The sequence below is a fragment of the Protomyctophum parallelum genome (assembly GCF_964188405.1).
Source record: "Protomyctophum parallelum genome assembly, chromosome: 9".
NCBI classification, from domain to species: Eukaryota; Metazoa; Chordata; class Actinopteri; order Myctophiformes; family Myctophidae; genus Protomyctophum; species Protomyctophum parallelum.
Genome location: NC_139706.1, coordinates 23,056,443 through 23,080,446, shown reverse-complemented (window position 1 = coordinate 23,080,446; position 24,004 = coordinate 23,056,443). Strand labels below are relative to the sequence as shown.

Genomic DNA, 24,004 nt, shown 5'->3' with positions numbered 1-24,004 from the left:
CCAAAGTTCACAGGAGTGCTCAGTTTCAAACAAAATGGTGCAAATCATGAACACATCGCGTGATTTCCGTGAAATTGTGCACCCACATTCCCACTAGGCCGAGGACGAAATGCCACATGAACAATTTCAACTCAGCCTCAAGGTGGCGCTATAACTGGCCGAAAAGTGTTTTTACCTCTAACTGCACGGATCTGTGGATAACCTGGTGGAGACCTGTGCCCAGAAGGGCACTTTTTCTAGTTCATACTGGGATCAAACCATCGTGGATAGGCCACAAAAACTTGATTTGGGGGCTGACAGTCTGAACATGACAATGACAGTCCGACAGTCCCCCCCCCCCCCCCCCCCACCAAGAGATTCTATATATTCCAGACGGGTTTGTCTAAATATTTATATACATAACTACACATGGTCCAATAGTTTTAACACACAACCACAGAAAGCCTTGCAGTCATAGTAGACAGACACAACCCCCCAAAAAACACCAGTTCCACAATCTGATCCATCCTATTGTTAGAACAAACAAAAATACAGAGTCTGTTTTATTTTATTTTTAATCAATCATCTACCATCATCGGGATAAATTTGTGCACTTCAAGTAGATTCATCATAGCCTAAGTGCTGTTAAAAACTCCCCCCCAAAAAAACAAAAAACAAAACAAAAAAGCTAGAAAACTAGAAAATCATCTCCCTTCCCGTTGCAGGCTTGCTGTCAGTCAAAGAACCACGGTGAGCAACAAGTCTAAATCCAGTGTCCGGTGACTAAAACATTCTTCAGCTCACAGCAGCCCCCAACGTACCAGAGAAACACCTTTCCTTTAGATTAGAACAACTCAGCCAGGGAATCTTTCAACCCCAGTGCTTTTTACACCATTTTCATTTGAAGGACCCCCCTCACACACACACACACACACACACACACACACACATAACCGAATGGACCCTTGGAGCTCCACAACTCAGAGTGCACAAACGGAACCAAATGGACCCAAAATGGTCCAGTTGCTTCAGTTTGTGCACTTTCTGAGTTAACTCGTGAGTTATGGGGGGAGGGGGGTGGAAACCAAATAGACCCGTGAGTTGATGGGGGGGGGAGGGGGGTCCTGTCTGTGGCCTAATACACACAAAACTGGGGGGGGGGGGGGGTCCTTCTAATTAAAAAACGTTTTGAGGAGTATTGGTTTATACGGGAATCATTCCAACACTTTATACACATGATCAGACAGTATTATCTTGAACACAACGCATACTGTAGGCCTTATACAGGAGCCTAAGGATGTACACCGGAAATTAAGCCCTCACCTATTAGGCTACAACATTGCACTGGGGAGGGGGGGCATGGACCATTATGCAGTCTGTCATTTGGTAGAACGTGTATTTTGTGCTCGACACGAAAACATCAACACACACCATTGCACAACCTCTCAGTTATCGATTCCTGCAATTCACGCGCCATGTGATGTGATACACGCAGGGATTCATTTCTATTCGCGCACTCGGGACGGATGGACACACACACACACGTTTGTATTAATATACTTGTATGGGGACATTTGGCCCTCACAAATACAATATAGCAATACACACACGCACACGCACACACACGCGCACACACACACGGCGAGTGAAAGATTATCTCCCCCGATTACATCATCGGCTCCAGTGATGACCCTGTGCTGATGACTCAAGAGATCCCGGGAACCAATCTCAATTCACCATACAGGTGAGGCTTCCGTTCATCCTCCTCCTCAAACATCAAGGATTAATATTGCTTCTATATTGCCACAAAAATAGAATAATATTGACGGGCTAACACTGACTTCTTAAAAACCTAGCGCACAATAATTACATTAGCCCTCATGTATCAGCCTGAAAAAACAATAGATATTTCATCCGTTGAATGCAGCAGTGAAGCAGAAATGGAATTATCAAAGAAAGCGTGTGTGTGTGTGTGTGTACTAAGATGGAGAAGCACAAAGTGAAAGCGCTCAGTAGTGTTAAGGAATACATCTGAATCAGTAGTTACATGTGTAAGAAAAACTAAACAAAGGACAGGAGAAGTGACAAAACAAATGTTATTCATCTCATACTGTATGAGCCCAGTGGTTCTCAAAGTGGTGGCTAAAGGACCCTCAGGGTTCCTCGAAGAGGGGCTTCCAAATGGAGACTTATACAGACCAGTTACTCTGAGAGTGTACAAATAACTCCCCCATAACTCTGAGTGTACAAATGGACTGGGTCCATTCGGTTCCATTTGTACACTCTTAAAGTTATGGGGTCCTTGAGATAATATATATATACATTATAAAAAAGGTTTGAGAACCACTGCTGTGTAGCCGATGGGCTTTTTAGGTGACTGATTTTCTGCTATTCTCATATGGGTCTACTTGGCTGATAAAATACAAATCTACCTACTGTACCAGACGAGACTGTATTGAATAGGGCGTTACAGTGCCATTTAAAACGCAGAAGAAAAGCACACGTTCAACAGATGACAGGGACCTCTCTCCACCCTCCTCGTGCACGTCAATGAGCTTTGTTCCAAAGCCAAAAAAGGTCTGCTTCGTTCTTCTGCCTCGAGCCGCCCGACGGCTTCCACTGAAGAACAGTGTCAAAATGTCACTCTTTGACTCAAACCTGGTCACCTTCCTTCATCGTAGGAGAAATATATCGATCTATCAAGAGCGTTCTGTGAATGAGGAGATCCGTTAACTTACTGTACGACCATCTTCACATTTGAATGTGTGGAGGAGGGAGGATTCAACGATGCTGCGGCATGATAAATGAGGGCCTTTGTGACAAGTTCAGGTGTTTATTTTTTTCTTTTGAAAGTCTAAAAACTAACACACAGAAGTGTTTTTTTTTGTCCCTCCTAAGTCAAAGTTTTTATGTTGATTGTATTTTTCAATACAAAAAGCTGTTGTGCTTTCGGTTGCCAGTCAGCCAGCCAGCCAGCCAGCCAGTCGTAATGAGGTTCTCTTCCATCTGCAGCCTCCCATATCTGCAGGGGTCGCGACACCCCCCCCCCCCCCCCCCACGGTCTGTCCTGCAGAGCATCCTGCCCACCTCGTGGCTGGGGGGGGGGGGGGGAGCAGCAGCAGGGCCTTGCACCCCCCTCCCACGGTATAAGACCACCACGGCACAGCAGCGCCACCCAACCCAGGTGCAGTCCTCCTGGCATCGTTGGAGCTGGTATGAGAACCAAACCCGTGAGGGAGAGGGAGGGAGACAACGGGAAGCTAGGCTAAACGGAGGGATTCTGGTTGTTTTCTGGAGGGTTTTCCTTTTTTTTTCTATCTCTCTCTCCGTCAAATCACAACTAAGAAAAAAAAAGACAAAATGTAACACTTTTTTTCCCTTCCATTTTGCAACCCTTTATGGCCTCCTGCGCTTTGCGTGTTTTCGCAATGCTCTCTCTCTCTCCAGCTCCGTTTTGTAATGCTGCGTCGTTGGGGGGTTCCCGTAGCTTAAATACTGCCTTCTCCTGTTTGGACCCGGTTCTTCAGTTGACCATGACAAAGCCATGTTGAGAGTCCACCGTCTCCATCATCTCACTGTCCAGGAGGGAGCTCTGGAGCTCGGGGAGGGTCAGGCCCTCGTACTGCCGCCCCGCGCCGCCGGACACCGTCGCCCCTTCAGAGGTCTCCCCCGGCGGGGCGGAGCCCGGGGCCCGCGGCTGGCCGGGGTCCAGCAGCGGGAACTCATACTGCTCTGGGTAAAGTGCCTCAGTGGAGGAAGGCCCCACCAGGGCCTGCTGCTCACAGCCCGAGGGGTAGCTGTAGGCCAGGCCACCGGTGCCGCTGCCCGCATCGTGGGGTTGTTGGGGGTGGTGGTGGTGGTGGTGGTGGTGGAGGAGCCCCTGGTGGTGGTGCATGTGGGGTCCGGGGGGAAGGTGCTGGGCGTAGTGGTGGTGATGGCTCATGTTGTAAGGGTCATACACCAGGGCCTCCCCAGCGGGCTCCATCAGGGGGACCAGAGCCTGGGGGTGCTGCTGGCCGAAGGGGGGTGAGGCATGCTGCTGTTGGGGTTGGTGGCCCTGAGGGGAGGCAGGGGAGGAGGCCGTGGGGTCCATGACAACAACACCCCCGGGGCAATAAGTGCCTTCGGCTATCTGCATCTGGTTGAAGTAGGGGAGCAGGCCCATGCCCTGGTTCTGCTGGAGGTACACTCTCTTCTGGAGCAGTCTGCAGTGTGTGACAAAGAGGCACGACCCGGTCAGGTAAAACATTCATTATTTATATTATTATCATTATTTTATTTTGGGGGTCCCCAGTATCATTATTTTGGGGGTCCCCAGTATCATTATTTTGGGGGTCCCCAGTATCATTATTTCGGGGGGTCCCCAGTATCATTATTTTGGGGGTCCCCAGTATCATTATTTTGGGGGTACCCAGTATCATTATTTTGGGGGTACCCAGTATCATTATTTCGGGGGGTCCCCAGTATCATTATTTTGGGGGTCCCCAGCATCATTATGTATCATTATTTTGGGGGTCCCCAGTATCATTATTTTGGGGGTCCCCAGTATCATTATTTTGGGAGTCCCCAGTATCATTATTTTGGGGGGTACCCAGTATCATTATTTTGGGGGTCCCCAGTATCATTATTTTGGGGGTCCCCAGTATCATTATTTTGGGGGTCCCCAGTATCATTATTTTGGGGGGTACCCAGTATCATTATTTTGGGGGGTACCCAGTATCATTATTTTGGGGGTCCCCAGTATCATTATTTTGGGGGTACCCAGTATCATTATTTTGGGGGTCCCCAGTATCATTATTTTGGGAGGCTCACAGCCTGAGGAGTTTGAGAAACACTGCTGTAGTATACAGAATACAGCCAGGTATCCCTCAGAGGACGCTCTGTGATGAAAAGTGTCGTTTCACTTCAGGGAGCTGGGCTCTTTTTAGCGTTTAACAAATGTGTGAACCTCCTCTGAACTCCGCGCTCATCCATGCAGCCTCAGAAATGAGTGAAGCAGAGGCGTCTAGAGTCGCTATAAATGTTGTCTTTTTGAAGATATAATCTCGTCATTTTTTAATCCTGAATGTACAGTACATATGATTTCCCATGCCAATAAAGCTCCTTTGAATTGCCATTGACATTGAGAGGACTTAAGACAGGAGTTGGGGTGCAAAAGTTAATCAATTATCAATACTTTAATCAAATATTCAATTAATAATCAATACGCATTTTGTATATCACTGCTGTCGGGAAGAAACCACCTAACTCCAAAATGTTCATTTTTCAGGAAATTAAAAATATTTTATTTAGGAAATGAAGATACAGGTAACCTTATATTTTTAAAACAATGCAATACTGCCTCATCAAAGTTGCTATTGTGACTTTATATAATGTCAATTACTTGCATGAGAGGGGGAGGGGTGGAGTTAGCTGCTTTAGCAGACAGTTTGAGGATCCAATGGAGTGAATATGTTTTGTCCAAAGCGCTTTTTAACACTTTTCATTTGTTCAATATTATTTTAACCAACGCAAAGAGGGTGTTCAATAGCATTGGTTTATGGAGGAAAACAAATCTAAAACCTCAAAAATGGAGTTAGGTGGTTTCTCCCCGACAGCAACGATATCGTCTGTCGGGTGGAAACCTCATATGTCAACACGTACTGTTCAGGATTCAAATTCAAAAGTAGCATATCAACAAGCTCACAATACTAACTTGTAGATCTGCTACATTAGATACTTTTGTGTGAGACTATAGTATGATCACGTAGGTGTAGGGGATTCATTTACAAAAACAAACTATGGCGATAAGAGGTTTCTACCCAATGGCGACAATTCATTATTAGGCTTGATTATCTGATCAACCAAAAAAAGTGAACAATAGCTAATAAAATAATCAATACCTATTCCAGTGCCGATGTCTCAACCTTAGGTTGGTGCTAAAACAAAAGATGGTGGTTCCTTTTATTTAATGCATGGTCTCAGGTGGACACACAATCTAACTTGGGGGGTTCCCAAATAATTCTGGGGTCCCCCATCCCGATTATTTGCTACATTGCTTTCTCACTCAACAGTAAACAAACCAACATACAGTATAATACCGTGTACAGTATGAGTTCAAATTTAAGGACTTTTAAGACCTTGGTAATACCTCTAAAATTAAAAATAAATAATATATTAGAAGCTTTTTTATCAAGAGGCCACATTACTGTCCAGAGGGCAAGGGCAAGTGGTGCTCTAGCACCCCCTAGTGTCTATCTGTGCACGCATCAGCACAACGCCTCGCCGTTGTGTGCATGCCTCAAATCCCACAATTCCAATGCTTGTCAGGAAGGTCCTCCAGTTCAAAAATATTATTTTTGGGGTGGCTGCCAAGGCTGAGAAGCACTGACCTAAAACAATGTGAGTGCACAAGTGAAAAAGACAAGGGACACATGTATTGAGATGACCGACCGGAAGACCATTTACACCACTGAATTATTTTATGCAATTCGCACAAATATCTCAGTATTCTTTCCCCCCGTGCATTTTAGAGGCCTTACACACAATGTTTGTAATAGTTCGCTGTCATCCAGCATGACTGCTTATAAACATAGTAAAGCACTTTAAAAAATAAAACAGGTCAAGAGTATTTGTAGGTGTGTCTTCTTCCACTTGCAACTTGTTTACACCTTCTACTGTAGTAATTGGACACCATGTTATTACATTTACGTGTATGTTGATGTATCTTGTACGCATGTCAACACATGGCAAAACAAAATCTAAAATCAAAAAATAAAGTCACAATTCGCTGCTGTGAGACAGAAACATTGCTATCCATATTTCAAACTTGTGTTCTTTTTTTCTTGTAAATGAATTCCCTACTTCCCTCACAGGAAGCCACGGGTTAGTTTTAACCTGCCACGGCTAGCACACGGGTAGCACAAATTGCAGATCTACAAGTATGTCTACAAGCTTTACTGTGAGCTTGAAGATTGGCTATTTTAGTGTTTCCGTGGTTTTTTATAAATATTTAACAAATGAAAAGTACTAACAAGAGTTTGTTACTAAATGACTAGTAACTACTTTGGAGCCATTGGAATACAGATTTTGTCCCACAAAAAAACAACCGTATTGGATGAACAAGGTTTCCACCCGACAGAGACAAACTGAGGCCCCTCTTCTACGAAAACAACTTTGGTTCTAGAACTGGTTCCGTTTAAGATTCTTGGAACTGTGGCACTTTCAAAGAACTAGCTTGCGTTTCCACTAGTTTAAAGTGTCTGTGACATGCAAAAAAGGGGGTAACAGGGCTATCTCATTGGCTAATATTTAGCTGATATGGGGATATGAGGTATGTACTGTTACTACTGCATGTACTCTGTCGGGTCTCCCCTCTACCGCACCGGCAGCTTCCTTGGAAGTGACTCATTATATTATATTTGTAAAGCTTTTTCCCTCAAAATATCTTAGTTTTATAGCAACATTGTTCATGTGAAATAGTTTGTTTATGCTTATTTATTTAAATTATGAGAATTGCTATGCTCATTTAGTCCGGGGGGTCCGGGGGGTGTAAACCTGAAATTCGGCCTGGAGAGAAGGCACCTCAGCTGGGGACACTAAAAAAAGATATTCGATAGAACTTTTCAATGCCATAGGCTAGCCATTATGAACGTCTGATGCTAACTGCTAGCCTAACCGGCTAGCCTACTAAGCAACCTAGAGTGCTCAGTGCAAGTCGAGAGGCGAACTCAGCCCTGCACCGCTTCATACCGTTTTCACTGAGACCACGTGATAAATGTACAGTGTCATATATGATATTTTCGGGCGGGTCAGAACCTCTTTAAGCAGAACCATTATACTGTAATTGGTGGCATTATAGCTGAATGGTTCGATTCCAGGCCTGGCCAGCAATGTGTCGAATATGACCAGTCAAAGTGCACATTTTATGGGGGAAATCGAATTGGAAATTCTTTGCTTGATTTTGCCATTGTTTAGATCTGCCAACCTATAGAATAGTGACACACCCACAACTTTTAATGTTCTGAACAAACTACTTTTCATAGTAAACAGTAAACACAAAGCTCAATAAGATCATAAAGGCCAGCTCTGTTGTAGGCCTCCGAATGGAGAGCCTGCAGTCAGTCACGGAGGGGAGAATCAGGGACAAACTGAACTCCATGCTGGCTAATCCCTCCCACCCCTTCTATGGTGTGCTGCAAGATAGGGTGAGCACTTTCAGCCGTAGGCTCACACTCCCCCCCCCGAGGATGCACACGGAACGATACAGACTCTCTTTCATGCCAACAGCTATCAGACTATACAATGCAAATGCATAATAACTGCCTCCCCCCAAATGGCATATGGTCCTTGGTGGTCCTGGTCTTGTGTGGTTATGTCCATTTGTGTCTGTTTTGTGTTCTTCTGTCTGTGCAGTATTTTTAGTTTTTTATGTGACACATTACGCTGTTGTAAAGCTTCAATTCCCCCTCTGGGATTAATAAAGTATCTCATCTCATCTCATCTCATCTCAAAATTGAACTGGTTCAAAATTAGGCAAAAAAAAAAAGAAAGAAAAAAAGAATGGAACCTCTTTTTAAATTGTATTCAGTTGTGGAGACATACTGTACAGTGTACACCGTTACAGTACTGGAGCATGTCAGAGGTTTAAACGTGAAGCAGTGGGGTTTTTTTTCCCTTTCCTTTGTACCTGTGTTCCTGCAGCTGCTGCTCGAGGCTGCGAGGCGTCTCCTTGCAGAAGAGCTGACAGCTGGCTGGACTGCTGGCCAAGACACTGGCCTGAGGGACAGAGACACAGCCACTTATTGCTGGAGGACGGCTTGCACCGGGAGCCAGCTGCCATGGGGACTAGCTACAAACATTTACTAACACTACGTCCCACATGTTACATACACGTCAGTCAACCTCTTAGGAGCGGAGCAGCGAAAAGGAACTGCTAATCCTCCCCTGTTTTCTGACAGCAGGGTCAAGCAAACCTTTTTTCAGCCCAAGACCCTAAAAAAAAGACGTGGCGTTTACGATGATCCTTGACAATTAATTGTCATGAAATTAATTATGATTACATGTTTTTCGGCATTGAACTGAACTGAACACAAGAAAAATATTGTTTTTATACTACTAGAAACCATTGACGTTTATACCGATTATGCAAAATAGTTGCAATGATCTCCAAAAAATTACAATTAGGTGACTATGTAAAAACTGTGACAGACAACTGTCTGGCCGGACTGAATATAATATTTTTTTAACAAAATAACTGGAACAAAAGAAAGAAAGATTGTAGGAAAGGTTCAAAACAAACAAAATCTATGTGTATAAGCTAGAGCTGGCGACAGGCAGTGCTGGTTAAGATAAGACAGGTCTAATGATATGTTTAAAGAGGCCTAAACAAACTGAAGGAGCCTGCTCATCACAGGGACACACCTATCGTTGCTGTCGGGCGGAAACCACTCATGTCCACATTTTAACGTTTTGCGTTTACTTTTTTCATAAATTAACGGTTAATGGTTTTCAGACGAGCACTGGTCTGTCTGAATCAGGACACTGGGCACACTAAGGGCCGATTCATACTCCTATTTTAGAGCCGAATAAAAGTCGGTTCGGCGCTGTAGAGCCTACTATGTGACGTCATTTGAGGTTCGGGGGGGCGGGTACCATCCTAAAGTCGTCTCTTCGGTGCTAATGAAAATGTCCGACGAGCCGAAATCATTTCGGCACGACAGCGCCGAAACAGCGGTAAAATAGTATGAATCGGCCCTTAGACAGGGTGTTTGAGTGGTTGTGATGCAACTCATCAAAGACAAACGCAAACGCCTGATATCACAACCACGCAAACACGCTCTTGTTAGTGCGAGTCAAAACGCTGCTCATCTGAAAAACACATTTCGGGCAAAGATAATCAACTTCAAAAGCTCAAAGTAGGTCAGAAAGACCTCACAGACGCTCTAGTGTTAAAGGGTGATTTTGACCATGGACAAGTTGGTTACCTGCAGTCTGTGATGTGTGAGGTAATGTGTCTCCAGACTCTGTCTGCGGGAGAGGAGAGGGGGAGGCCCCTGGGGACCACCACCCTGATATAAAGCCACGTTCTTATGCTGCTTGGACACCTCTCCCTGCGCTCGGAGACATAAGCAGAGACATCTTGTTACCACAAAGGGAAGGGGACTGTTCCGATACAGGAAACCTACAGCAGTATGTCCACGCATTGTGTCTAGACGGGACCGCACGTTTCCAAAACCCTCCGCTGGGTTTATAGTCAGTAGTGGACACATTTTGTCCGAAGTCCGTTTACAGATAATCTGGCCATATTGCAATTAGATGCCTTCGGGTAAGCCCGGGAATACCCGGGGTCCGAACCGACCCGGAGAGCGTCTGGTTCCGTTTACAAGAAGTGACTACCGGGTATTTTCGGAGCAGCTCCTGTATGTCTCGGTGCTCACTTGGGTAATGCCTAAAACCCAAGTGGATCCTGCGATTGGCTGTCCCAGCTGTCAATCACTACCCTTTTTTTCTCCTCAGGCCAGTGTCCCTTTAAATGTTTTTTTTTATTGACAGTAGGCTGACAGGAAATGGGGAGAGATGTGGGGAAGACATGCAGTAAAGGCCGTCGGGATCGGGAGTCGAACCCGCGGCACACTGCCAGACTCGATTGCCAGCCAAGGTGACTGGACCACTGAGCCATGGCCCAGGCCAGTGTCCCTTGCGTCATGTGACTTTAGTAAGGAAGTATAGGTGCTACTTACAAACAACGAGTGACGTGTCTGAGCAAATCGGTATTTTTGGCTTACACAAAATTAAATTCCCATCGACAATGAATGGACAGTTTTACATATAGTGTGTCTGAGCAAATCGTCTATACGGATATATATGTATACGTTTATTGTTTTGGCATGGGGTGAGTAATCGAAAAAAAACTATTTGTTTTGGGTGAACTATCCTCATTTATTGCGACTAGCTGTTAGCGTAAATCCAGTTCCAGGGGCCACCATACGCGTTCACGCGTATATATATGGACATGGGAAAGAAAGATTTAAAGGTTTTATGACATTCATTTTCATTTATTTTTGTTTTTATTTTTTATTTTAGGTTTTATGACCTCAATTACACCCAAAAAACCTGAACTTTGAACATTCAGTGGATTTTCTGTGGTCTGAAGTTTTCTTTGGGGTTTGGAAGCCTTTTGAGCTACAATGAAAACAGGCAAAACAGTGACATCTGCTGGCAAATCCCATTGACATAATATATGGGATTTGCAGGATCTTACATCACAAACAGCAGGAAATTCAGAGCACCTGTTTGAGCCAGAAAACCCCAGATCACAGAAAATCTACTGAATGTTAAAAGTTCATGTTTTTTGGGTGCAATTGAGATTAGAAAACCTAAAAAAAATTAGAACAATTCCAAAACCTTTTTTTTAATGTCACAATCCCTTTAAGTACAACAGTAATCAAGTAATTGTACTCATACTGTCTGCCTGCCACTGGGTTGTCATGAAGAGCTTTGTTGTTGCAGTCGGTCGGCGTGTAACCACGTTATCTAGTGTGTCTGGCCCGTCTTAAGTGTCAGTGTGTTTACCGTCGGGCCAGACGCCAGTCTTACCCTAAATGACGTGGTGCACACACACACACACACACACACACACACACACACACACACACACACACACACACACACACACACACACACACACACACACACACACACACACACACACACACACACACACACACACACACACACACACACACACACACACACACACACACACAGTGTGCATTAGCTTAATGAAATGGAAGCTAGAGGATGACGTGCCCACTCCCCCCCCCCCCCAAGACTCATAACTAACTGCTGCACACTTACTGTATTTGACCACGCACGCGCACGCACGGTACCAGGCACAGCTACGGTCACTCACAGTGACCTCAACAACAACAACCGCATTCACCCTGACCGTGGCCTCCAGTTGGCTGCCTCTCCAGGGTTACACAACCACAAGCTGCCTGGGTGGCAGCTATGCAGTGGCCTTCCAGTGGACAGTGGAGGACAGGGGTTCTGGGGGACAGTGGAGGACAGGGGTTCTGGGGGACAGTGGGGGACAGGGGTTCTGGGGGACAGTGGAGGACAGGGGTTCTGGGGGACAGTGGAGGACAGTGGGGAACAGGGGTTCTGGGGGACAGGGGTTCTGGGGGACAGTGGAGGACAGGGGTTCTGGGGGACAGGGGTTCTGGGGGACAGTGGAGGACAGGGGTTCTGGGGGACAGTGGAGGACAGGGGTTCTGGGGGACAGTGGAGGACAGGGGTTCTGGGGGAAAGGGGTTCTGGGGGACAGTGGAGGACAGTGGGGGACAGGGGTTCTGGGGGACAGTGGAGGACAGTGGGGGACAGGGGTTCTGGGGGACAGTGGAGGACAGTGGGCCTCAGAGAACCATAGACAGAACATTCTCATTCGATTAGGGAGCGATACCATGTTGGGGTTTCTGACCCGGTAGGGAGCGGATGATAACTTAGTTAAGTCGTGCTGTAGTCACTGGTTTGTAGTCATCATGCCGGAAACCCAACCCGGAATCATTCTAATTCTAATTTTTAGGCCTACACATTAAAAGCCTTGATGCGGCGTATGACTCCGACAAGTTTCTCAAAGTACTTCTTGGGATAGTTCGCTTGGTATATTATGTCCATCTGGTAGCGACTGGCGAGACAAAAAACAAACAGGGGAGGACCAAAACAAAGCTGAAAACAACTGAACAACCTTACCAGAACCAGATGTATATATTTTTTCACACAAGTCACACAGGCCATTTTAGAACACAAACCAGGCTTTCTGCCACCGAACTGTGGAATGCCCTGACACCATCCATCCAAGGATGTGTAACGCTCACTGGCTTCTTTCTAAATTGGCCTGAGAAATCATCAGGAGACCACAGGGGAAGGTGTCATTCACTGCCGCCGTTATTCTCCTAAATTTACATAGTATTTTGTATTTGTTGATGATGATGTATTATTGTGTAAATGTTTTATACGTTGCGTTTACGTATTGAATTACATAGGACCACAAACATAACCGATCTACAAGCTTCATAATTTAAATTGTTTTAAAGTCTCCATTTGGGTGGAAATAAAACAAAAATCCTTTCGGGATTCAAATTCAAAAGTAGCAGATCTACAAGCTCAAAACGCTTCGAGCTTATATTATCCACTACTTTTGTGTGGCGCTGTAGTATGATCAAGTAGGCCGCTAATTTACAAAAAACACAAAAAGTCAAAATGTGGAGATTAAGAGGTTTCTCCCCCAACTGAAGCGAAATGTTAAGTATGATAAGTATGAACAGTTGAACCCCTATGTGCACGAGTGTGTGTGAGTGAGAGTGAGAGAGAGAGAGAGAGGTGCAGCCTGACCTCCAGGAAGTTGTGCAGGTGGTGGTGATGCGGTTGAGGCCCCAGGGGGCCCCCCAGGGTGGGCCCCTCCCCCAGGGGGACCGCGAGGGTGGGCCCCTCCCCCGAGTCCATTTGCTCCACCAGCATCTGCACCTTGTTGAGGTCCAGGATGCCTTTGGTCCGCGCTATGTTCTGGAGGTGCTGACGGAATGCTACCAGACCTGACAGACACACACACACACACACACACACACACACACACACACACACACACACACACACACACACACACACACACACACACACACACACACACACACACACACACACACACACACACACACACACACACACACACACACACACACACACACACACACACACACACACACAATAATCCTGTGTTTGAGAAACAGCATGCATATAAATAGTAATCTAGGATCATAGGTAAACCAAAAACCAATCTAAACAATATTGTCAAGTATAAACGATCTGTACATTGAAACTATATAGTCTAATAGGATGCCTATAGAAATATGCATCAGTCTACATTTTAACCTTTGCAAAAGGCTGAAAAGTCATCAAGGTTAGTATAGGGTAAGATCTGCGCGCACACACACACACACACACACACACGATCAAAGGCATGCAAGGCTCATTTGCGCAACAGCTGAGATAGTTATGTAGAGAAATATCTGACAGGCATTCACTTAGACTTAGAAATAAAACTAGTGTTGACTAATCATTACATGTGGCTCTTATTTTGAAGAGGAAGTTAGTGCACAGGAAGTCCGTTTCAGTTGTAAACAAGCTACTATGACACTTTCCCGAAGTTACGTGCTCCTCTCATAGTCATAGTGGTAGTTGCTAAACCACGCGACCATAATTATTTACAATATGAAAACCATATTGAACAACACTGGGATTACTTATGGCAGTAGGTGAGTAATTACTTTTATCTATGTTGGACGTTTGTTTTAGTTTCAGTGATTGAGCTGCTAACAAACGTCCTCCTTGAGCTGCTTAACAACTAGCCTGCTACAAATACACTGTCTGTGATCTTTATCTTTTGCATCTGCCTGTGTGTGTGTGTGGAACAGAAGCATAACATTGTGGCAGAGTGGAAACGTCAGTATGACCCCCCTCCCACCCCTACAAACGAGTGGTTCAGATGTTCGCTCGAAAATCCCTGCCGAAGTTCGAGTCCTAAAAACAGGGCTAGGGTACAGCCTTAAGACACACACACACACACACACACACACACACACACACATTAGCAAACATAACAGATCCACAAGCTTCTTGTAGATCTGCCTCTGCGCCACAGACGTGCAACAAAGTATAACCCAAATATAACATAAATAGTCAAATCCTAAAGCTTTTTTTTAAATGACCATATTAAACACAATTCTCTTGTGAGGACCTGCAGGAAAATGTCCTCACAATGTCTTGATTCTCCAATTCTACTATACTTGTGGACATTTGGCCCCACAAGTATAGTATGCATAGCAATACTAGTGCGCGCGCACACACACACACACACAAACCCCATTAGTGCATTAATGGCACTGGCTCCCGTGTCATAGTGAGCCGGCAGAGAGGTCTGACGTCAGCGCAGATATTTTCAACAGACTTCAAAGGACTTTATTAATCCCACCCGGGAGCATTTAGTCACGACAGCCATGACAGCGAGTGTGACGGGGATGACTCGTCGCTGCCTCCTACTGGCTGTGTGACTGCCACTGACGTCATTGGGACTGATGTGGGCGTGCTCCTGAGCAAGAGCATGTCGTCGTTGGCAGGTAGGAAACCTTGTATTTAAAAAAAAAACTCTTCCTTTGTAAAAAAGAAAAAAAGCAGTGAAAATAGAAGATCTTGTAGATCTGCTATTTTCATTGATTTTATGCAACACTCTTGTATGATGAAGTACGGCATTCATTTATGAAACATAAAAAGGTGAAATATGGAACTACGTGGTTTCTGCCCAGCAACTATTTTTTGTATTAACTATTTTTTATACAATAGGGCTTAAGTGATAATGATGCATGTTTTGCTTTATTCTATACAGTAAATAATAAAAAATCTGCAAAGTAAATTAATTACTAAAGCTGTCAAACTGTAGTCGAGTAAAATCAAACAAAAACAAATAAAAATACAATAATTTATGATTAAATGATGTAATGGAGTAGAAGTACAGCACTTGAGTAAATGTACCTTATTTACTGTAACTGTAACAAAAAAAAATGGAAATCTATAAATACACCTCTCTGTGTGTGTGTGTGTGTGTGTGTGTGTGTGTGTGTGTGTGTGTGTGTCGAGAACCGTTCGCCCCACCGACTTCAAATTCGACACACGCGTTCCACAACCAACCATAGGTCGAGTCAGTCGGACCCACGGTTGTCCATATAACTGCCCCAAAAATGCCTCTGCCCGGGTTCTGGACAGGGCCACTGTCCAGCTAATTGTGATGCTTGTGACGATGATGTATGAATATGGAGCTACGAGGTTTGTGTTGCCGACAGCAAAGATATGCGTCTGTCTGTCCAGTAGTTAGTGGTGTTGATTGGGACTCGACTGTGTTGTGTGCAGAGGGACCTGACTCACTTAGGGGGACTATTTAAAGCCAGAGTCAGCAGTATGACGCAAAAGCATCGCCAGCCTCCACACTTGACAGAGAGCGAGGGAGGGAGGGAGGGATAGTCACACACATCTGTGAATATCGCCCTCCTCCCCCTCCTCGTCTCTCATCTCCCTGCTGCTGCTGTGGGCTCCAGAGATGGAGATTTCAGAGAGTTCCAGCGTTACATCCTGTCTGCTGCAGGATGTAATGCTATACGGCGAGAGGAAGAGAAGAGAGAGAGACTACAGCACAAAGGGGAGGAAGGACAGAGCAACAAGGAACGACGCAGCGCTTCAAAGACAATAGATGGATGAAGAACAGACCAGAGAGAGACATAGAGAGATGAGCTCAAAATAACAATTGTGATTCATGCGCTTCTATCGTCGACATCGTCTCAGTCTGAGTCCCTGCAAAGGGTCAACTAGAATGGAGCCCTGAAGGACTCCGGACAACCAATAAGAGGGATTTCGTTCAAAAGAGAGAAAAAAAAGAGGGATTTTGTGGTTCAGCCCGATTTATACATGGTGGCGCAACGGTGTCCCCTGCAGAAAATAGCTGATCTGCAAGATCACAACCTGCAGGAACTATCAGATCCGTAACGTCACAATGCATTGCAGATCGGTCCACATCAGCCAGCGTCATATATGATAATGATACGGAGCATTATTAACCACTTAAACCCTGCGTGGTTGACTGGAGGCGGAGTTGTCCCTTCAGTGGGTTTATATACGAGTGTGGTTTAACATTTAATTTTTTTTTATCTGAATATCTACAAGCTCTCAACACTCAGATCTGCCATTTTCCTTTCCTGGTTATTTAGGCTTTTGGGGGTGCGGAGCAGGGCGACACAGGTTGACTGGTGGGGGGTTGATAAGGGATCTTTTAATCAATAGAAGTCAGTATGGCTGTGCGTGCGCGTGCACGTGCAAAATTTCATGCACTTTCTCCTTCATGTAATCTCCTCCATGTAATAGCCTCCTTTCTTTTTGTAGCCAATTAATCACCTGCCAGTGAGCCCCCACTGGGAGTACTACACCTCCCGATCAACACTCCCCCACTGACAGGCACCACCCCAGTCCCAACACTCCCCCACTGACAGACAGGCACCACCCCAGGCCAGTACGAGTAGCTAGTCCCTGGCACAAAACATTTTCCGATGGGGATCCGCGGCCAAATATATATATTTTTTGGGGGTCCTCAACACACATTTTTTTAACCCATTTTGACCTGAGATCAGATTCAAAAAATGTCTTCTACATCCTGACAGTTTTCTGAAAAAGCTATGTTTCTATGTCAGTCGTTCTTCGATTTTGCGTTATGAGCTTGTAGATCTGCTATTTTTCAATAGCTAAAGTATAACATAATGCTAACACCAAAAGGGGTTCCCGCCCAAAATGGGTTAATATATAATAATAGAGAACGACTGCCCTAGTTGTTCCCAACGACGTCAAACCCTTGTGTTAAAAAAAGCAATATTAACTTTTTTTTGCCTGTCCAATCCAGCACAAAGCAATTGTCCGATTACGCTTTAGGAGTGAAATACGTCATGCGGTATAGCTCAATAAGGATGAAGTGGTCCTTAATCGGTGCAGGTACCAGTTGAGTGCCCATGTTATGTTTTCCATTTAAATTTCTCCCCATCAGTTGCAGGCTTCTATACTGTCTGCTTGTCTCTGGCTTGAGCACACTGCTCCAGACTGCCACCAAAATGATTGGAGAGGTTAAAGGACAACTTTAGGTTTATTTTCAACCAAGGTTCATGTTTTAGGTTGTTATTAGAGAAAGTAAAAGATGAAGGTTAATTATTTTTTCATTTGCTGCTTTCTTTCGTTTTAGGGATTTTAGCTGTTTTTGACAGGGGGACGGGAGCATTCGAGCATGGGGCTAAATATGCATTATTTTACAAAAGTATATAGCGATTTATTTTTGTATTAATTACTATAGTCCTACTAGACCCCAATAAATTACATCTGGCCACAAAAGATCACAGGATCTACTGAACGTGTCAAACAGTGTGGCTTCCCCCCAGTAGGCTACCTTCACATTCAGTAGATCCTGTGATCTTTTGTGGCCAGATGTAATTTCCTGGGGTCTAGTAGGACTATAGTAAATAAATATAGAAATCGCTATAAAATTTTGTAAAATAATTTGACTTTGTCTTTTGTCAGTCGCTTCCATGTTTATCAAGGAAGTTGAAAAGCTTTAGCGCCTCCCCGGCGCCTCCCCTGGTCGAAAATTTCCAACTGACTTCAGTTCACTCGACATGCACGCGCACACGCACACTTCCTTGATAAACATGGAAGCGACTGACAAAAGACGGGACGTAAAGGCTCAGTTCAAATGGCGACTTGGATTTTCTGGGCCGATCCTAGGTTTGAATTAGTGTAAACCAGGATCGGCCCTACACGTTTTGGATTAATGGTCTGGTAAGGATAAGAGAATATGTTTTCGGAAACTTGCGCCGTTTCTGAAACGCGGTGGGAGGGGCCCAGTGTGTGACCTCATCTCGGAGCTACAGAATGAGCGTAGGGAGAGGGCACATATGGGGCTATACTTTACAATGAAAAAATAATTATGATTATAGCTTGTTCCATCGTTTACTTATAAGCTTTTTAGTAGACCTTGGTTACAGTGATAAGTCAAACCAAGGTGTACTAAAATGCTTATAAGTAAACGATGGAACATGCTAGGAACATATTTCTTTTTTTCGCTGTAAACTAGAGACGTGCAGCTTTAAAATTAGATATTTCGTGACATTGTGGTCATATCGCACATTATTCTATTGTCATTCAAAAAGTCAGCCAAAGCTGGTCTAAGGCACAATAAGATGTTATTAAGGGTGGCCATAAGTGGTACATGGTCATGAATACTTTCTGCTTCCAGTCACTAGTTTAAAGTCTCATTTCTCATGTCATAATATTCATCTTGGAAAATTATGGTCCCATTTATTAAAAGAATGACCATAAAGTCGCGTATGTTCTGAGGGGCGTGGCTACCGTTACAGTCTATGAACGGGAGCCACCCCGTTGTCTGGGCCAGCCAATGGCCAGCTGGGCCCAAACGGAGCCAGCCAATGGCCAGCTGGGCCCAAACGGAGCCAGCCAATGGCCAGCTGGGCCCAAAGGGATCTAGAAATATGGCCACTTACAGTGCAAGGAATTACAGGCTTCATTTTACGTCCATGTTAGACCCGTTATGAACGCTTTGTCCATATTTTTTACAGTCTATGGTACAGACCTTGGGTCAGCGACGTGTCGGAGGCGCGCCGGCCCTCCCTGAAGCTGATGGGCGAGCGGTTGTGCGCCTCGCGGCGCTGCGAGCTCAGGGCCGCCATGGCCGGGTTGGCGGGCCGGGTGCTCATGAAGGGGCTCATGCGAGGTCCTCCAGAGCTGCTGTTGGCCAGGACCACCTCGCCGAGGGGGTCCTCCGGCAGGCCCAGGTCACCGTGCATGGAGCCCATGTCGTAGCCCATGTCGCTGTCGCCGCTGCCCAGGGACGTCTTGTGGCCCACGCTGAACAGCTTACCTGGAACCATAGTAACCCATTTTAGACCCGAGATCAGATTCTAAATGTCTTCTAAATCCTAGCAGTTTTCTGAAAAACCCATAGTTCTATGTTAGTAGTTCTCAAAAAAATTATCTCAAGGACCCCAAAAATTATATGTAATTGCCCGCCGACCCCCATCTGAAAATATGTTGTTCCAGGGACCCCCTCCCCCAGAAGATTTGAGATATAAACATTCGCTCTGAAAGAATATTCAAAGATTTGCGCCACATTTTCACGATTTTTCAAAAATAGCAGACCTACAAGCTCGTAGCGCCGCTATGAGCTTGTAGATCTGCTATTTTTCAATAGCTAAAGTATAACATAATGCTTAAAACACCAAAAGGGGTTTTTGCCCAGAATGGGTTAACCCAATTAGACCTGATTCTAAAATAATGTCTAAAAACTTGAAATGGGACATTCTGCGTATTTAATTGCATTTTTAATTGGATTTTATAGAGCTTTTCCAAGTGCTCGAAGCGCTTCACAATTCGGTTCATTCATACATACATTAATTCATTCATTCATACATTGGGAGGTGAAGCGGCGAACAGTCGACGCCAGCGTCCTCACATCCCACATTCACACACCAATGGTGGCAAGCTCACACCGACTCATTGGAGGCAATGTAGGGTTCAGTGTCTTGCCCAAGGACACTTCCAACATGTGGACAGGAGGAGCCGGGATTCGTACCGCCGACCCAGTGATCATTGGACGACCTGCTCTACCTCCTGAGCCGTACAGCCCGCGCTAAGTATAACGAGTATGAATAATGAGTACCTTGGCTGGACGGTCCCGGCTGGTTGGTGACCTCGGAGAGGGTGTGCCGGCGTTGGCCAAAGCGCGCCGCCGTCTGATAGGCCGACAGCAGGTGGGCGGGGTCGTCCTCGGCGTCGGCGGGCTCCTCGGTCTCGATGCCCTCGTCGATGGACGTCTCCATCATGTTGCTAGGCGACGAGGCGGAGGACTTGCGGAGGACGGACGAGGAGGAGGAGGAGGAGGAGGAGGAGGAGGAGGAGAGGGGAGGCATGGGGTCCAGCAGGCAGCCGTTCACCTGCAAGACACGACACACAGAGCATGGATTAATGACCTGGAACGCATCTGTGTCACCTGAGCTTTTAACCATTATTTTAAATTCAGGCGTTGACAAATAGCAGATCTACAAGCTACAAATCTTTGCTTCTGGGGAGGGGGTCCCTGGAACAACATATTTTCAGACGGGGGTCGGCAGCGAAGTAGCCCATTAATCTCGCCTCCGTCTCACTCTTTTCTCTTCATCTGTTACCGTTTCTCCCTCGGTAAGGAGAGGAGAGGGAGGGAGAGTGTGTTTCTCCCTTGGTGAGGAGAGGAGAGGGAGGGGGAGTGTGTTTCTCCCTTGGTAAGGAGAGGAGAGGGAGGGGGAGTGTGTGTGTGTGTGTGTGTGTGTATAGTACGTGCATGTCGTCAGTGCTCACTGCTCAATTGGAGTTGGTGGGGGCTACAAAGTGTGACGCACACACACACACACACACACACTTAAGCAGGGATCAGGAGCGGATCAATGGTCCCGTCTCATAATGTGATGGTCAGGGTCTGACGTTGGAGCATTTCACTCCTAACTTCAAATAACGTTATTAATCCCACTAGAGGCACACATGACACGCACATGAGCCTGGTCACTTGTTCTGCAATGTCGGGGGTTCCAGGATGTCCCCTCGGGGGTCCAAAATGAACCCGTACGGGTCTGTATTAACTCCTGTATACACATGGCATTTGTATACTCAAATGGAATGGAAATGTACACATGAGTGTAGAAATTCCAGTATGGTTTAGCTCAGTGATTCTCAACCTTTTTGGATGTCAAGGACCCCCAGTTTGACATGAATTAAGCCAGTGGTGTGTGTGTGTATTCCTACAATGCCCATAATTCTTTAGTACACTTCCCCTCCTTGTGGAGAGGGGGGAGGCTACATGGAGGTGTGACTTGTAGTCCAGGAAGGAAGTGAGACCACATTTTCATGACATGTTTTTGGTCATGAACATGGCGTCATGACTTAAGTATATATATCATACTATAATTCTAACAATGTCTGTCTGTCAGAAACACCGCCGTAGCTCCTCATTGCCTGCACCAATCGCTCCCACTTTTCACACAGGCATTGACCATATGAATATGGAGGTCTTAACGGAGCCCTTTTTTGATTTGACACATTAATGATTATTAATTAATGTATTAGTGAATTAATATCTCAATAACGGGTAAGGGCTAGTATATATAAAAAAAAAGGAAAGAGTCTCTTGCATCCTAAACATAATTAAAATAAGCTCTGGTTGCAAAGGGGTGAAGTGTCCCTTTAACTCTCAGAGTTACAGACTTGTAAGTGACCTGCATGCATTGAGTTGAGTTGTCGGGGGTTAACGGTGATCTTGTGTGTAGACCTTCCATCATTTCCCTCTATCCCAGTTTTTTTTTTGTGAAGCACGCTGGGTAAAGGAATGCGATTGCTCAACAGCCGACATGTGCGTGCAAAGTCGCGAGCGCACGCACACACACAGACACGAGGGGAGAACGGAAAATGTGAGGAAAAGGAGAGAGAGAGAGAGAGAGAGAGAGAGAGAGAGAGAAACTGTGAGAAGGACAAGAAGAGAGCAACAGGAAGAAAAGAAAAGGACAGTGTTGGCTCTGGACCAGGAGAGTGAGCTCCATGTGTGATCACTCATTTTCAGATTATGTCACCTCCTCATCATCATCATCATCAGTGGACTGCTTACATAAGCCGGCTCCATTCACATTCCATTCACTCAGGCCGTGTGTGTGTGTGCGCGTGCGTGCGTGTACTGTATGTGAATCTGGTGCATTTGGTCTCGAGGCATCCGTAGCCTTTCCTCCTCTGTGAGCGGAGCAGCCCACTACTCTTACAGTACACCATATGGGTCTTCAAGGTTTTGAAAGAGATGAAGCAGGGAGTCAGGGACCCCCACTGCATATCATATAACATAAACACTTTCATAGATTCCATAGATAGCTTCAAATACTGTAGACTTATGACAGAGTGTCTGTGTGTGTGTGTGTGTGTGTGTGTGTGTGTGTGTGTGTGTGTGTGTGTGTGTGAGAGAGAATGTATGAATGTACAGTATGTAATAATGTGTAGCCTTGCGGCGGGTGTTTGGGGGTCTGGGGGGACAGTCAGTCCGGCCAATAGGAATGAAGAAAAAGGTCACTGGTTGGCACAGATGAAACAGAGAGCCGACTACAGTAACCGTGTGCGTGCGTGCATGTGTATGCGTGCGTGCGTCTGTGCAAGAGAGAATAAGCAGCTGTCCTCTGAGTGCTTACATAAGAGAACAAGGCAGCTGCTCCGTGGCAGGTTCACTTACACACGTTTGTATTACCATACTTGTGAGGACGACCACATCTGAGGATGGCCATTTTATGAATGTCTTTTTTTTTTGCCCTAAAGCAGATTTTCAGTTCTGAACACTGGCGTGTAACCGCATGGCGCACGCACTTGCGTGCACACACACACACACACACACACACACACACACACACACGCACACCATAAAGTTATCATTGGCCAGGTGCTTTTTGTTTCTGGTAAGCGTGGTGGAAGTTATGACCTAATACAGAAATCATTGACAGAAGTTTGCCATTCTGAAAAGTGAGCAGAGCGCTTGCATAACCGTGATCACATCATTCACCAACGGCTCCAGCAATCATTTCACTGCTTGGCGTCGGGCAGAAACCGCTTATCTCCATATTCCATCTTTTTGTGGGTTTTTTTTGTTTTGTATTTTTTCCGTAAATGAACGCACACACTACAGCGTAACGAAAACGTATCGAAAGCAGTAGATCTACAAGATCAAAACGTGGCACAAAGTGAGACATTTGAGCTCGAAGATAGTCTGTTTTTGCTGGTTTTGAATTTGAATCCTGAACAGTAACGGACGATTGAACACTCGTACTATGCCCATGACGTGATTGACCACCTTTTTCAAAGTGTCATTTTGTGCCGTTGTGCTTCGCTTCCACTAACCGTAGGCGGGTGTTGTTTCCGTAGGAGACGATTTCATTCCGCAATGGTGGGCGATCCAAAAAAAATAACTCCTGTTATAACCACCATCTTTATCAGCATTTGTCTCGGAATCTATTCTCCATCCACGCCTCCATGAAAAAATCTCCGATGCCCCGCGGGCCGCGGTTAGCATATTATTAGCGATTCTAGCTCCAGAGTGGCTCAAAGATGGCGGATGGGGATTCTGGCGTTTCCATGGTGTTATACAGCACATCATCATACATCATGACATCATACAGCACATTCCGCCAATCAGCTGAGCACATTCTCAGTGCTCATACAGACACACATACGGTACACACAAAGCTGTGCATAGATATATGCACAGAACTATCTATATGTGAACTATCCCTTTAAACATTAATCAATAGAATAGTAGCAGTCCTAATACAGTCCATATTGGATGCATGGTGAAAACGTGCTGATTTACACCAGACTTGAACCACAGACAAGG

The 24,004-nt window shown here is 45.4% G+C and overlaps 1 protein-coding gene across 2 annotated transcripts in view; it reads right to left on the bottom strand.

The window, feature by feature from the left end:
* Nucleotides 1-246: 246 nt before the first annotated feature.
* The window catches only part of sik2b (salt-inducible kinase 2b), a 118,514-nt gene continuing 94,756 nt past the window's right edge, over nucleotides 247-24,004 (bottom strand). The window contains exons 10-15 of one of the 2 annotated variants that reach the window (XM_083773903.1): nucleotides 20,276-20,549; nucleotides 19,190-19,477; nucleotides 13,354-13,553; nucleotides 9,945-10,070; nucleotides 8,648-8,736; nucleotides 247-4,184 (exon numbers count right to left, since the gene is read on the bottom strand). In XM_083773903.1, coding sequence (XP_083630029.1) covers nucleotides 3,503-4,184; nucleotides 8,648-8,736; nucleotides 9,945-10,070; nucleotides 13,354-13,553; nucleotides 19,190-19,477; nucleotides 20,276-20,549 — 1,659 coding nt within the window. In that variant the 3' untranslated portion in view covers nucleotides 247-3,502. The remainder of the gene's footprint in view (nucleotides 4,185-8,647; nucleotides 8,737-9,944; nucleotides 10,071-13,353; nucleotides 13,554-19,189; nucleotides 19,478-20,275; nucleotides 20,550-24,004) is intronic. The other variant, XM_083773904.1, reaches the window with a different exon arrangement.